The 15,596-nt window shown below is 36.1% G+C and overlaps 1 protein-coding gene across 1 annotated transcript; it reads left to right on the forward strand.

The window, feature by feature from the left end:
* The first annotated feature begins 5,551 nt into the window (after positions 1-5,551).
* On the forward strand, positions 5,552-8,060 carry LOC131017172 (probable disease resistance protein At1g58602). Its single transcript, XM_057945904.1, has 2 exons — positions 5,552-6,144; positions 6,251-8,060. Exons 1-2 carry the CDS (start codon positions 5,595-5,597, stop codon positions 7,945-7,947), a joined length of 2,247 nt encoding a protein of 748 aa, XP_057801887.1. The 5' UTR covers positions 5,552-5,594; the 3' UTR covers positions 7,948-8,060.
* The last annotated feature ends 7,536 nt before the right edge of the window (positions 8,061-15,596 follow it).

Below are 15,596 nucleotides of genomic sequence, written 5' to 3' on the forward strand. Positions count from 1 at the left end.
TGAACTTTTAAATGTTATTTTATAAAAAATAATTTACTAATATTGATCTATGATATATTTTTTTACTAAAAGCGAAAACTTTGAATATATATATTTTCTAATAATGGATGTAAGTATTTGTATTTAATCCATTCTTTTTTCTTCTGAATTTGTATTTAACGAAAATACATTTTTATAATGTGTTTTTAAATAAAGATTATGTAATCTTTAGAAGTGATTGTATATAATCTCTCTCTCTCTCTCTCTGTGTGTGTGTACGTGTGTATGTGTATATAGGGCTGGACTACCATGAAAACAGTTTTAAGTGTATAAAATAAGTACAAATCATGTTCATTAGATCATAGTGAATTAATGGCCTGAATCATATAGGGCTGGACTACCATAAAAACACTTTTAATTACTTATTCGATAAAAAAAACATATATTAGTTCTTTTTTTTTTTGAAGAACTACACTCAATATTTCATCGAAAATGAGTTGTGGTTCTAAGAAATTATATATGTACTATAACTATTACCTGTAAAATATTTAAGAAATTAAAAATTACTAATGCAATAAATTATAGTGATATGATTATGATTATGATTATAATTGATACACAATCTTAATGGTTGATTAATCTTAAATTTTAAATATTTTACATATGTTGATTAAATATTCAAGAAAGAAAGAATAAATAAATAAATATTTTAAAGTCTATTTTAATCATAAATCTTATAAATATAAATATTTTAATAATTTTTTAAATATGTATTGAACAATTTATTTACTACTCTCTCCGTCCGCGATATAGTTTCCACATTGTGGACGGCGCGAGTTTTAAGAAAAGTGGTGGATAATAGTGGATATGTAGTGAGTGAAATTTGGGTCTCACTATTGTTGTGAGTGGAAGTGGAAACGATATCGCGGACACACCGAAATGACAAATGTGGAAACGATATCGTGGACGGATGGAGTACATTTTATCTGTATGACTAACAAATACTAAAATATTTGAAAGATAAAAATTAAGGGTTAATTGCATATAAATTACTGGACTTTCAACAAATTCTCATTTTGCACATGAACTTTAAAATCTTTATTAAAATTATTTAACTATTAATTTCTTCTCATTTTGCATATTTGTTCATATTTTTGTCATTTCGGGCCTGAAGCTTGGTCGTAAAATGGACAGATATGCAAAATGAGAAGAAATTAATAGTTGAGCAATTTTATTAAAGATTTTAAATAAATCTAATGAGACCCCCTAATTTTAGTGAGATCTAGGGCAAGATCTGGTGCGTTTATTTTATCAATCATATGGCTTATATTGTATCTGGAGGGTGATTTTTTTCGCAGGGTTCGAATCCTGGAGGGAGCATAATATTTTAAATTTTGTTATTCATCAGTATATACTGCATTGTTCATCAGTATATACTGTCATGTTCATCAGTATATATGTCTTATTCATTACGAATTTTTTAAATTTTATTTTTCATCAGTATACGCATCTTGTTAATTAGATATACGTTTTGTTCATTAGTATTATATGTTTTATTCATTGTACTCATGTGGATCGAAAATTAGGGGGTCTCACTGGAGCGCGCCCCTATATATATATATATATATATATATATATATATATATATATATATATATATATATATAATGGTTGCTTGCATGTATATATCTCCTAATAAAATAAAGAATAAAGATGTTTAAAGAGTTCTAGTTCTAATAAGAATCGAAATAATAATAATAATAATAATAATAATAATAATAATAATAATAATAATAATAATAATAATAATAATAATAAATACCAACAATCTAGATATAAAAAAAATTAATCTTACATATATATATGTATCATAAAATTATCTAAAAATAATAAGCTATAACAGAAAATACTAATAATCAAACTTATATAATAAATCTAAATATCTGGGGTGTTACACGTATTATGACTCAAATCATATAAATAATACGATTTGATTATACAATTGACATTGTTTATAATTGTGCACGATTAAATCGAACATGATATTAATTTATACCACACCTTTATTAAAAAAAAATCTAACAAGATTATCAATTTATTAGGGCATCATCCCAATGATTATGGATTTAACAAAATTTCCTAAAGTTCAATTTAGTAGGGATAAATATTCGATTTTGTTCCATCGTGTTAGCGGTTTAACAAAAATGTTCCAATTTAAGGATAAGTACATACAAGTACCCATTGTTTCAAAGTTTGGTTATTTGTGTCCAAAAAAAAAAAATCGGCACCTGAATACTAACGTGGAATGTCGGAATTCCACATTCACAACTTACGTGACACATTCACCATACCAATAAAATATATGTACTCAAATGCCGTAATTTTTTCTTGGACACAAATAACCAAATTCTGAAACGATGGATACTTGTATGCACTTATCCTTAAGTTGGGACATTTTTGTTAAAACGCTAATACGATTGGATAAAATAGAATATTTATCCTTTTACTTTTATAATAATGCCTATTTTTTTTAATTACCTTTGTTTAAATCAATAGTTATACTATTCCCAAAAATTTATGTGTTCATTAGTAAGTCTAGAAGATTGGAAGTAGAAAAAATATTTAATTGTAAAACTTTACATTTTTAGTTTTTTTTTTTTTTATCTTCCAAAAAGTACAACGAGTATAAATTAAAATATTATTATATATACATTGATTTGATAAGTAAATATTTGCATTTCAATCCAATTATTTACTCTCCTGTGTCATTATAAAAGTAGTATAAGACTGATCTCATAAATAATTATATTTAACAGTATAGTTTAATTAACTCAAGTCTTCTAATTAACACAAAAACTTATGTGATCAGATCATCTAATAAATCAAAATTCATTAGATAGGCCTAGACTCATCAAATGACAGTTCTAAGTCATTAACAATATCAAAGTGTTTTTATACTCAATACCATATTTTATGTGATCAAGCATCGTATTTTCACATTAATTATGAATTCAAGTCGATAATGTATGGTGGATCCGAATATATGGATCCTATCTAATATGGTAGAATTTTTGTTGATTATAATTTTAGTTTGAACAAAGTATATTCACGAATCATTGCCCAAGTAACTATCAAAATCAAAATAATCAATAAGGCCTAGCTCAAGTGGTAAAGCTAAGCTATTCAAAAACTCTTCTCAGAAAGAGATGGTTCAATTCCAAGTAAAAAATATCAAAATCAATCTAAAAAAAAATATCAAAATCAAAATCAAGATCAAGCAAACAATTAACATGTAGATTTCGTTGGAGTTTGAGTTTCTATCTTATCCTTTGCCCCTTTTTCATGAGTTTGATGAAATTCTTAATTTGTTAAGTTTTAATCTAATTAATTCCTATTTCACATGTGCACTATTGACTTTTTATTTTGGGTTAATAGCAGGAAAATATAGGAACTATCACGAGATTTGCATATTTTTAATTTAGTTATAAATTGCACACGGCGAAAATTCCGGCAACTCTTAAGTTTGATCGGAGATGACGTAGACAGTATTAATATTACATGGCATTACTCGTGGCTTTTTTTACACGCTGGCAAGCCACGTGGGCAAAATGACGTCATTTTGATATTTTGAAGAATTTCCTATAAAAAAAATCCCGAATCCAGCGCCTTCTTCCAACTCTAGGCTGTCCGCCGCGCCGCCGCCACCATTTCCAGAATCCGGCGAGCCATCACCGGCCTCCCCTTTCGATTCAAAGGCTGAGCTTTAGCCTTCCCTTTCAGTCGAAACACCAAGGCGTCACCTCCTCGCGCCGGTGGTGGGCAGTGCACTTCCAAGGATGACTCCCGTCCTCACCGCCCAGTTCACGCCGCCTCCACCAACCAAACCAACCTGATTTGCAAGGAAAAATCCGGCGCGCTAGTCGTCGGAGCAAATCTGGGGATTTCCCCCTTTTAACCACCATTTTCCCTCACCTCCACCATAACCACCACCACCGTTTTGCCAATGAAAATCAAAGGCCAAAACTTACCAAATCAATTGGGTCCACAGTGATAGTAGCAATTCAGCGCCTTCCCTAACAAGCACACAGATCTAGATTTTTTTTGGGGTTTGCAGATTTCCAAACAATTGGGTTTTTTTTGGGGGGGAGGGGGCGACGCTGATGTTATGTGGAAAGAAGGTGGCTGTGGTGCTCGGCATCAACACCAGTGAGGAAGAACGGGGCGGCACCGTCGAAGATGTCTTCAATGGCGTACACCCAAAATGATTTTGGACTTCAATTCTTCTCTATTAGACTATCTTTATCAACAACCTACATCAACCCAACTTTTTAATAAAAAATTTATTTATCTCTCTTTTACATACACAACCTATAATTTAACAACCTTTATATTTTATCAATAACCTACTACAACCTAAATACTTTTGATTTTTTATTATTTGTTGTCATAATTTTTAATTATAAAATGCCACATGAATGATGGCACTTGCCACATGTCAGCACAAGAATTAAGGTTACAAAGGTTGCTCTGCAACCTAATTGATAATCGGTTGTGAGGAACTTTTGATTTTAACATTTTTTTATTATTTTTTTTCTTGTCTTTTAGCTATGACCGATTATGGTTGGTCATTGATAAAACTAGTCTTAGAGATCCTCTACACGGTCGTGTGTGTGTGTGTGTCTGTCGTGCTAGTATCAGTGATGGAGGAAGAGAGGATTATGGGGAGAGAGAGCGACATCGCCGGAAATTAAGGAACGGCGGCGTGGCTAAAGTAGAGAGAGAGGTGAGGTGTCGTTGGTGTACATGTGTGTGTGTGAGAGAGAGAGAGAGAGGGAGAGAGAGATTTGCAGATTTTTCAGTTTTGTTTTATTTTTTTATTTTTTTTTATTTTATACTCACTCAAAACGACGTCATTTTGAATGCCGGTGAGTCCACGTTTGAAAATTCCGAGCGTCACGTCAACACCGATCAAGGTGGTGGTCTACGCGTGTGCAATTTACAATTAAATTAAAAGGTGGTGTATTTTGGAGCTAATTTTAAAGGTGATGTGCAAGGCAATATGCAAATCTCATGATAGTTCTTGTATTTTCCGGCTATTAACCCTTTTATTTTCTAGCTAGTTTGTTCTTTTTAATTCTAGATATTTCTTATATACATATCTTCAAAAATCAAGTTTATTTTTTATTTTAACAAGAATAATCAAAAGAGTCCATCAAGAGGAGCAAAGATAAGAAGAGAAATCACAAAAGGTAATTTTCCTGCTCAGTAGATTTGATTTGATTGATTTGAGAATTCACGTGTTTATATATCGAAAATTCACATGACTGATGTTCTTATATAGAGTCAGATTTTTGAAATCTTTTCCTTGAGTAAATTCTATTCAATCCAAATCCAAACTCATTTTTTCTGTACTATTAGGAGCATAAACATGTCAGAGGCTCTCCTCTCTTATCGGTGATACAGAAGCTCGACATTAATTATCAAGAGAACACAGAAACAAAGGAGGACATAAAAGAGCAAATGGAAAGGGTTATTAAAGAGATGAGAGAGATTGTGGATATTGTGAGGGAAAACCCTAAATTTTTTGGTATCTGACCTCATTTTCATGGCTGACTATGCCATCTACCTTTCCAGAAAAAGGCTATTATACTTACTATAAGTCCATCCATAGTTGGATTGGAGAGATCAAGAAGCAGATGCTTAAACTGGGAGATGATGAGTCCAACATGAGATCAACATCAGAAAATGTTGAAGATGGCAAATATGTGGTGAGCTTGGAGGAAGACGTGGAAATGCTGATTCGCACAAGGATTATTGGAATATCTATATTGAAGACAATTGTTATCAAAGGGATGTGTGGTATTGGGAAGACAGCTCTTGCGAGAGAGATATACAACCATCCAACCGTCGTTAAGCACTTTAAGTGCCATGCTTGGGTATCTAATTCTACTCCCTTCACTCTTAAAGAGCTATTTATCAAACTAATACAACAGGTAATAGATCGTAAGAATCGTTATACATCTACGTCATTGGAGAATATGGACAACCGAAGGCTTCAAGATATGCTTTGCCAACACCTGAGAGGAAGGCCATATTTGATAGTTCTCGATGACGTGCCCAAACAAATGCACTTGAAGTCATTCTTGAAAGCTCTTCCAAAAGAATGTACGTATGATCATCTTTCTTGAATCTTTATGATCTAGTCGCAATCGCGCTAACTTCAAAATTTTAAGTTCTTGAAAGCTTTTTGTATTGTTTCTTATATAAGCAGGCTTTGGAAGTAGATTGTTGTTCACAAGTCACGTGAAGCATATGGACATAGATGTACGTGATGAAGATGTTCATGAGATGAAACCTTTGGATTCTAATAAGAGCTGGCAATTGTTTTTGAAAACAATAAACCATGGCAATAAATTGACGGGTGAGCACAGGTTCCCAATGAACTTGCAGCATATGGGAAAACAAATGTTGAGAAAATGTGGTGGTCTGCCATTAGCTATAAAAGAGGTGGGAAAGCAGTTAGCGGAAAAGAAAGTCTCAGGAGGGAGTGAATGGGAACAACTTCTTGAATCAGTTGATTTTGGTTCAACATTGAAGTTATTGGAACCATTTTATCAAAAATTGGATCCCAGACTGGAGCCATGTTTCATGTATATGTCCTTCTTTAAGGAAAATACAACTTTGAGGGCAGAAAAGTTGAGAGAGATCTGGCATGTAGGAGGAGTGGTTTCAAGATCTAACTATGAACCATATATAAATGGTTTCATCGATGAATCTTTTATCGCAGTCGGGGACAAGGGCACTGAGTATCGCATGAATCCCCTGCTACACATGCTATCCATCCAAAAGGCAGAGGAGAAGCTTGGTTTTGAGATCCTAAGGAGTCCTCGTCATCATCGTGTAATCATTTGTAGCAGAGACAAGTTCAACTACTCCACGGATCAAGATAAACATCTTGTTTCCCTCTTCTTCCATGGAGGTGGCTACTTGGACACTAGTCCGTCTTATTGGAAGAGCTTTGAAAAACTTAAGATTCTTGATTTGGAAGATTTTGGGTTGAAGATTTTACCGGAGACTATCGAGAAATTGATGGAATTAAGATACTTGGGGCTTAGAAATAATTACATAAAAGAGTTGTCGCAATCGTTGGGGTGCTTGAAAAAGGTTGAGGTTCTTGACATAGCTCAGAATTTTATGGTGGAGGTGCCAGATATTATATGGGAAATGTGTAGCCTTCGCCACGTCTACATGTCTGATGTGATTTGCCGAAAGTCTTTGAAGATAGACGCGCTACAGTTTCTAGAGACCTTAACCTATGTCTCAATTGATAATTGGACATATGAGCTCTCTGGCTTAAAAATGTTGACTATGCTTGGGAAATTGGGCATAGAAGGATTGGATGGAAACTCAGATGTAAGCAAGCTCTTTGCATCATTAGCTAATATGAGGAGCCTCGAGCACCTAATCTTAAGAGGGTATCGTTTCAGAAGCATGCCTTGTTTGGATAGACTTGGTATTCTACAAAGTGTTGGTACACTCAAATTGGATGGACTCCTTGGCAGGCTTCCAACAAGTTTCCCTCCAAATATTGAATCATTGACGTTGGTTAATAGCTGTCTTGATGAAGACCCCATGCCACTACTAGAGAAGCTACCCGAGCTAAAATACCTCAAATTGCGGAATGCATACACTGGTCAACAAATGGTGATCTTGCCCAAAGGCTTCCCTGGTCTCACAGTCTTGTGCATCGAAGAGCTGTGGAATTTGAGAAATGTGCAATGTGGAGAAGGTGCAATCTTTCAGCTCGAGAAATTAGAAATCCATGATTGTCCATATCTGGTTACCCTCCCGAATTCGTTGGTTCTATTTCTGAAGAAGTTAAAGATGGTGACAACCAAAAGCATTGCAGCTAAGATCAAGAATTCAGACTTAATCTCCAAAATAGGGATGGTGAATATCAATCCATGAGCTACCGCAGTTGTCTGCATTATTGTTAAGTACATTTTCTAGCTACATTTTCTTCCTTGATGGTTGTGTGTTTGTAAATGACATTTAGTTGCGATAATTGTGGTTTCTTCATATCTTGCTTCGTGATCACTTTCTATTTGGATTGTGTTAAATGTGTGAGTGCAGAAATGTAGAGAGCATGAAAAGAGAGTGAGCTACTGCCGTTTATTTCTTAGAGAAAAAGTTACTTACAAAATAACACTCTGAGGCTATTTATAGATGATAGCACATAGTCAAAAACAGAACAACAAACCACAATGTGACACGTGGTATCAAATATAACAAACAAGAAATAAGCAAGCATACGGCAACTCAATAGAACACCATAACACTATTCCATTACCCCCCCCCCCCCCCCGCAAGCTGGACATGGTGGAGGTCCACCATGCCTAGCTTGGACAAGAGTAGACGAAAACGAGGACCAGCTAGGAATTTAGTGAACACATCCGCCAGTTGGGAAGCAGTAGAACGGTGTAGAGGAATCAGAAAACCAGCGCGATACTTCTCACGTACAAGGTGGCAGTCGATTTCAAGATGTTTAGTGCGCTCGTGGAAAACCTGATTTTTGGTGATGTGTATTGCTGCTTGGTTATCACAGTAGAGTGGCAACGGTGAAGGGAGGACCAGAGCAAACTCGGCGTAGAGATGAGAGACCCAAGTCATTTCACGAGCAGTAGCACTAAGAGCTCTATATTCAGCTTCAGCAGAGGAAGCAGAAACGGTTGCCTGCCTCTTGCAGCGCCAAGACACCAACGAACCCCCAAGAAAGATACAGTATCCAGTGAGGGACCGGCGAGTATCAAGGCAGGAGCCCCAATCAGCATCACAATATGTAGTAAGTGTCAACTCGCTTGAGGAAGGATAGAATAAACTAATGGAGGGACACCCCTTTAAGTATTTGAGAACATGCAGAGCTGCATCCCAGTGTAGCTCCGATGGTGACCCAACAAATTGGCTAAGTTGCTGGACAGCATATGTGATATCTGGACGTGTCAAATTAAGATAGAGTAAACGCCCCACCAACCTTCTATAAGCATCAGGCTGTGAATAATCAGGAGAATCATTGTGAGAGAGCTTACACTGGAGTGGCAGTAGAGTGGCAACTGATTTGCAACCAAGAAGTCCAGCTGAATCAATAAGATCCAAAATGTATTTGTGCTGATTGAGACAAGTACCCGAGTCTCCCCTGGCAATCTCCATGCCTAAAAAATACCTGGCTACTCCCAAATCCTTGATAGTAAAGATAGAGTGAAGATACTCTTTCAATGCTGTGATTAAAGAGAGATTAGGTCCAGCTATAAGGACATCATCAACATACACTAGCAAACAGAGAAAGGAGTCACATGTGCCTTTCACAAATAAACAATGATCTGCTTGAGATTGTACGAATCCAAAACTGAAAAGATGTCTGCAAAACTCAGCATTCCACTCTCTGGATGCCTGCTTAAGCCCATATAAACTCTTAATCAATTTGCAAACTTGCCCCGTCTTTGCCTTGTCATAACCTTGAGGTGGCTGCATGTAAATGTCATCATGTAAATAACCATGTAGAAATGCATTATTTACATCTATCTGATGAAGGTGCCACTGGTTATAAGTAGCAATAGCCAAGAGAAATCGCACAGAGACCAGTTTGGCAACTGGAGAGAATACCTCAGTATAGTCGATTCCAAACTCTTGCTTGTAGCCTTTAGCAACTAAACGAGCTTTATATCTCTCCACAGTCCCATCAGCACTCATCTTAACTTCGTATACCCATTTAGAGCCAATAGCTCTCTTGCCAGCTGGTAGTGAAGTCAGCTGCCAAGTCTGATTTGTCTCTATAGCATCAAGCTCAGCTCTCATAGCTGCAACCCAATCTCCAGAACGACTAGCTTCAAGATAAGTTTCAGGCTCACGAATGGCTTGAATATTGATCAGAAAAGCATCATACTGGGGAGCAAGAACATGAGAAGTGATGTAGGGAAAAGTAAAAGAAGTGAGAGTTTCATTAGTAGAAGGTACAGAGGCAGGAGTTGTAATGATGCGGCCAACATAGTCCTTCATCCAAGAAGGAGGTTGGCGCACACGAGTGCTAGCACGCACAGCAATAACAGGAGCAGTATCAGGATTTATGGGAATAGCATTATCAGGATTTGTGGGAGTAGGTGAAGCAGGATGGGATATAGTATCTGTGGAAGAATGAGTATCTGTGGATTGAGGTGTTTGTGGTGAAGAGATAGGATCAGCAGATTGTGGAGAAAAAGGAATAGAAGTAGAGTCATCAGAAAATATAGGGGGAGTGTGCACAAGAGAGACAGGAGTAATGGAACGTGATGAAGCAAACGGATATGTGGTGGGCAAGAATGTTACGTCTCTGCATGTAATGACTTTGCATTCAGCCAAATCATATATTAGGTAACCTTTATTATTCATAGCATATCCCAAGAATACACACCTTATTCCCCGAGAATCAAACTTCTTCCTGGTGGGTGATAAATCCACAGCATATGCTAAACACCCAAAAGGCTGCAAAAGAGTCATATCAGGCTTGCTGTTAAACATTACTGAGAATAGGGTCTCCCACCCTAAAACCTTACTAGCCAAATGATTAAGAAGCCATGTAGCTGTAAGCAAAGAGAATGGCCAAAAAACTGCAGGCAAATGACTGTCAAACATTAGGGCTCTAGCTATCTGTAAGAGACTTCTATGTTTTCTTTCCACAATCCCATTCTGTTGGGGTGAGTAGACACAAGTTCTCTGATGGTGAATACCAAATTCTGAAAGCATAGCAGTCACATCTTTATTTATAAATTCCGTTCCATTATCTGTTCGTAAATTCTTAATAGATTTCCCAAACTGTGTATGCACCATAATCATATGTTTGCGCAAAGTAGAGCAAACCAAACTCTTAGAGCTCAAAAGATATATCCAGGTAACTCGACTATGATCTTCAACTATAGTAAGCATAAACTTCACATTGCAAATATTTTCATCACAATATGGTCCCCATATGTCAGCATGCAAGATCTCAAACATCATATCAGATCTTCTGTGCAAAGTGGGAAAATGAGCTCTAGTTTGTTTAGAACGAATGCATACCTCACATTCCTTGAGTTTAAGTAGTGTTGCGGCATTTAGCATGTCTGATATTACAGGTATATGCTCCATCACTCCTATTGATGGATGTCCAAGCTCAGTGTGCCATCTCTCCACGCCTTTCTTCTGCACCTTACTCACAATGAGAGCTGATTCAGCTGCTACCCCTTCCAACATGTACAGATTTCTAGACAGCTTTCCCATTGCTAGAATATGATCATTATCGGCCTTTTGAATAAGGCAATGTGTCTTGAGAAATAAACACCTTGCTCCATTGTCTTTAGTTAGTTGAGCAACAGATATCAGATTATGAGTAAACTTGGGTGCATATAAGACTCCCTTTAAGACCAAATGCTCTGTTAATACAGCTTCTCCCATATGAGTAACTGTCTTAATGCTCCCATCTGGAAGATGAACACTCTGTACTCTATCCAAAGTGTGTATGACACTCATAAGTTTTGAGTTGCAGCAGATATGGGTGCTAGCACCTGAATCCAATATCCAAATATCTTGAGAATTTCCACTAGGTACATTGAATGCAAAGTGTCCTTGGAACTCTCCTTCAGTTGAGATATTTCCTTGTATCATATGAGCATCGCTGCTCTTGGTGTTGCTAGTATCTCCCTGTGTAATCAATCCACCAACACACTTATTAATCTCAGTTTGTATTAACTTCACAAGTGTGTTGTTAGCATCATTAGATGACTTCCCAGGCTCTCCATCAAATACTGCCTCAGCATAATTCACCTTTGCCTTAGCCCTTCCCTCCTTTAACTTCTTATACCAATCTGGAAATCCATGTATCTTGAAACACTCTGCCTCCTCATGCCCATGTCTATCACAATGAGAACAGTATAACTTCTGCCGCTCTTCTTTTGTTTTCCTCATCTTAAAGCTTTGTTGCTGCTTTCCATATGATGCAGAGTCCTTCCCTTTAACAGTCATCTGCTTTGCTAATGCAATAGCTTGCATCGCATGTGCTTCTCCAAAACTCACTGTAGTTATTTTTTGATCCTCAATCTGTAATACCATTGAGTACGCTCTATTAACACTAGGCAACGGGTCCAGAAATAGGATTTGGCTGCGTGCACTCTCAAAAGAGTCATTAAGCCTAGCAAAAACTGCATCAGCCTTTGATTTTCTTCCCTGCTAACCCCTGCAGCTCTAGTTCCACACACACAGGTTAGTGGTGGCAGCAACATGTCTAACTCATCCCACAATGCAGTTAGATTGTTGAAATACACGAGTACACTTTGGTTTCCTTGAGTATAACTGCCTATCTCCCTCTGAAGCCTATAGATCTTAGGACCATTGCTTCGCCCAAACCTCTGATTCAGTGCATCCCAAAGCTTCTTTGTATTATCAATATGTACAAAAGCATTCACCAATTCTTTCGAAATAGAGTTTATAATCCATGAAGAGATCATATAATCAGCCTTAATCCATGCTTTATAATAAGGAGATACAAAATCGGGCTCTGGTAATGTACCATCAAGTAGATCTAGCTTGCTTTTAGCTCCTAAAGCACGCTTCACAGAGCGACTCCAGTTGAGGAAGTTATTACCTGTGAGCTGAGCAGAAACCAGCTGCATTCCTGGATGATCCGCATTGTGCAGCTGTAATATTTCTTCGATTTGCTTCAAATCTAAGGCGGATGGATCAGATCTATGATTCTGTCGATCATCTCCAGATCGGGGACGTAAATCCTCATTAGCAGACGGATCCTCCATCTCTTCCTCATTCATAGTGCCTGCTTCCTCATCAAAGAGAACATTCCACTTAGTGTGTCGAATTTTCCCCATTCAGATCCAATCTCAAAACCTTGCTCTGCATACCATGTTAAATGTGTGAGTGCAGAAGTGTAGAGAGCATGAAAAGAGAGTGAGCTACTGCCATTTATTTCTTAGAGAAAAAGTTACTTACAAAATAACACTCTGAGGCTATTTATAGATGATAGCACAGAGTAAAAAACAGAACAACAAACCACAATGTGACACGTGATATCAAATATAACAAACAAGAAATAAGCAAGCATACGGCAACTCAATAGAACACCATAACACTATTCCATTAGATTGCTAGTATCCTCTGTTTCTCCCTCGATGTTGGAATATATTGGATTTCATGCTTATTATTGTGTTGTTAAGAACAATCATATCAACCAATTAATTTTGGTGGATGGTTGTCTTGAAGATGGAGTGTATCAGTTGGTTGTGCTAAAAAGCTGGTTACATATGAAAAACTCGTACATCTCATTTCATGTATTGCCTTTCAATTAGGTTTGACAATTTTGGTCATCACTTCAGCTGGCTCCATATAAAAAACTCATTATTGTATATATTGTTCTTACATAACTAGACAATGGAATTATGGAAGTAGATTGCTGCATGCTTACACTCACACAAGTCACATGACTTATATGGACATACATGTATATGATGAAAATGTTTATAAGATGAAACCTTTGGATTCTAAGAAGAACTGGCAATTGTTTCTGAAAACAATAAACCATGGCAATAAATTAATGGGTGATGAGCACAAATTCCCAATGAACTTGGAGCATATGAGTGAGAAACTGTGACGGCCTGCCATTAGCTATAAAAGAGGTGGTAAAATACAACTTTGAGGGCAAAAAAGTTGACACAGATTTGGCATGCAGGAGGAGTAGTGGATGCAGCACATCGAATAAATGTTGTGCTACACATGCTATCCATCAAAAAGCAGAGGAGAAACTAGGCCTTGAGATTCTCGAATAAATGTTGTGATTCTTGAATGCCCAATTATAGTTGAAGAATTAGTTTAAGGGTAGTTTTCGATTCCATGCTTTCTCTTTGCTTGCCACATTTGCAGAAAAATTGTGACTATGAAAAAGAATAAAAAAACCTATTCCTATTGTTATTGTTGGTTATTATTTGTTTTTATTGAAAGTACTATTATTTACAAAATATATGATCATGTCTGAGTAGTCACTTCCACATTATTTATTACGAGTTACGTAATTGTGAGACTTTGATGACTACATTTGGAATTACAAGTGACGACCACCTGTCACTGAACAACATTCTGTCGCAAATCAAAATAAGAAGAAAAGATCCACAATCGTCAAAATCAAACAAGAAAATATTTAAAAATCGTCTTGCTCCGTACTTAGATAATTTGGGACATTTTCATAGATCTTTTTCTATTTTTATTTTGACGTATATTATGAATATTACTCCCTCCGTCCCACGAATCTTGACACGTTTTCCTTTTTGGGTTGTCCCACGAATCTTGACACATTTCCAAATAAGGTAACTTATCTCTCCTACTTTATCACTTTTATACTTTATTAACTACACATTTAAAACACTAATCTACAATTCCTTAATTCCTGTGTGTCAAGATTCGTGGGACGAATGGAGTACTTTCTTAAATTTACATTTATTCATTAATAGTTTTATTGATTACTTTTTAAATTTTTAATTATAGTCAAATGAATAAGACAATTTTATAAATACAATTAATTAAGAAAAATATTCAAAACTATATAATAATACCCATGTATTTTATTTTCATAATATGAAATCACATGTGTTAAAAATAAGAGTAATTATTAAACGCAGAATGCGTCAGAGGTGATAGTGGAAGTTGACCTCCATTAATTATTCAACAGCCTTTATATATCAACTATTTAAATATCTTTCAAACTTGTTTTTTGTCCCTACAATTTTTACGTGCTGCCTCGATATAAACTGGCGATCTTATCATTTTATTAGAGGTTGTTAAATGTGCACATTATTTGGCTTCTTCAACTCGACATTCAGTATTAATCACAACTTTCTAACATTCTAAATCCCTAACTCTACTCAAACGAGATTCTCTATTCAGAGCCCTAAATCTAATCACAGTAAACACCGCCGGATTCTGCCGCGCCATTCCCCAGCTGTTGCTCGCTCGGCGCCACTACGTCCTTCCGTCACCAGCAGCCTAGGTATGTTATCTTAACTCTGGTTTACTCATTCCAATACCTTCGAAAGCACAAAACTCTTCTTTTGTAATAAAATAAATATAAAATATAAAAAATGTATATTAAATAAAACGGATCCACGGGTCGGATCTGGGACGGATCCGAATCTGAAATTTTCAGATCCAGATCCAATTCAAATCCGTTTTTAAAATTGAGATCCAAATCTGGATCCACAGATCCAGACCCTTAAAAACGGATCTGGACCGGATCCAAGATCCATTGTCATCCCTACTTGTCACTATATATATATATATATATATATATATTTTTTTTTTTGATAAATTACATAAATAATTAAGAAATCAAAGACTGTGCGACGAAGTGTCACTTTAATTTTTGCTTCGCAACAATATGCAACAACAAATACATGAAAACAATGGACAAGAATCAACTAGAAATTCATGATATGTCATACCATGTAATAAAGGAGCCCTAAATATATAGGCTATAGGAAAAAGAACAAAGAATTATTCTGTGTGGGAGCTGACCTGAGCAAGCCCATTGGGATTTGGGATAGAGCATTTCA

This window comes from Salvia miltiorrhiza, chromosome 3 (assembly GCF_028751815.1).
Source record: "Salvia miltiorrhiza cultivar Shanhuang (shh) chromosome 3, IMPLAD_Smil_shh, whole genome shotgun sequence".
Taxonomy (NCBI): domain Eukaryota; kingdom Viridiplantae; phylum Streptophyta; class Magnoliopsida; order Lamiales; family Lamiaceae; genus Salvia; species Salvia miltiorrhiza.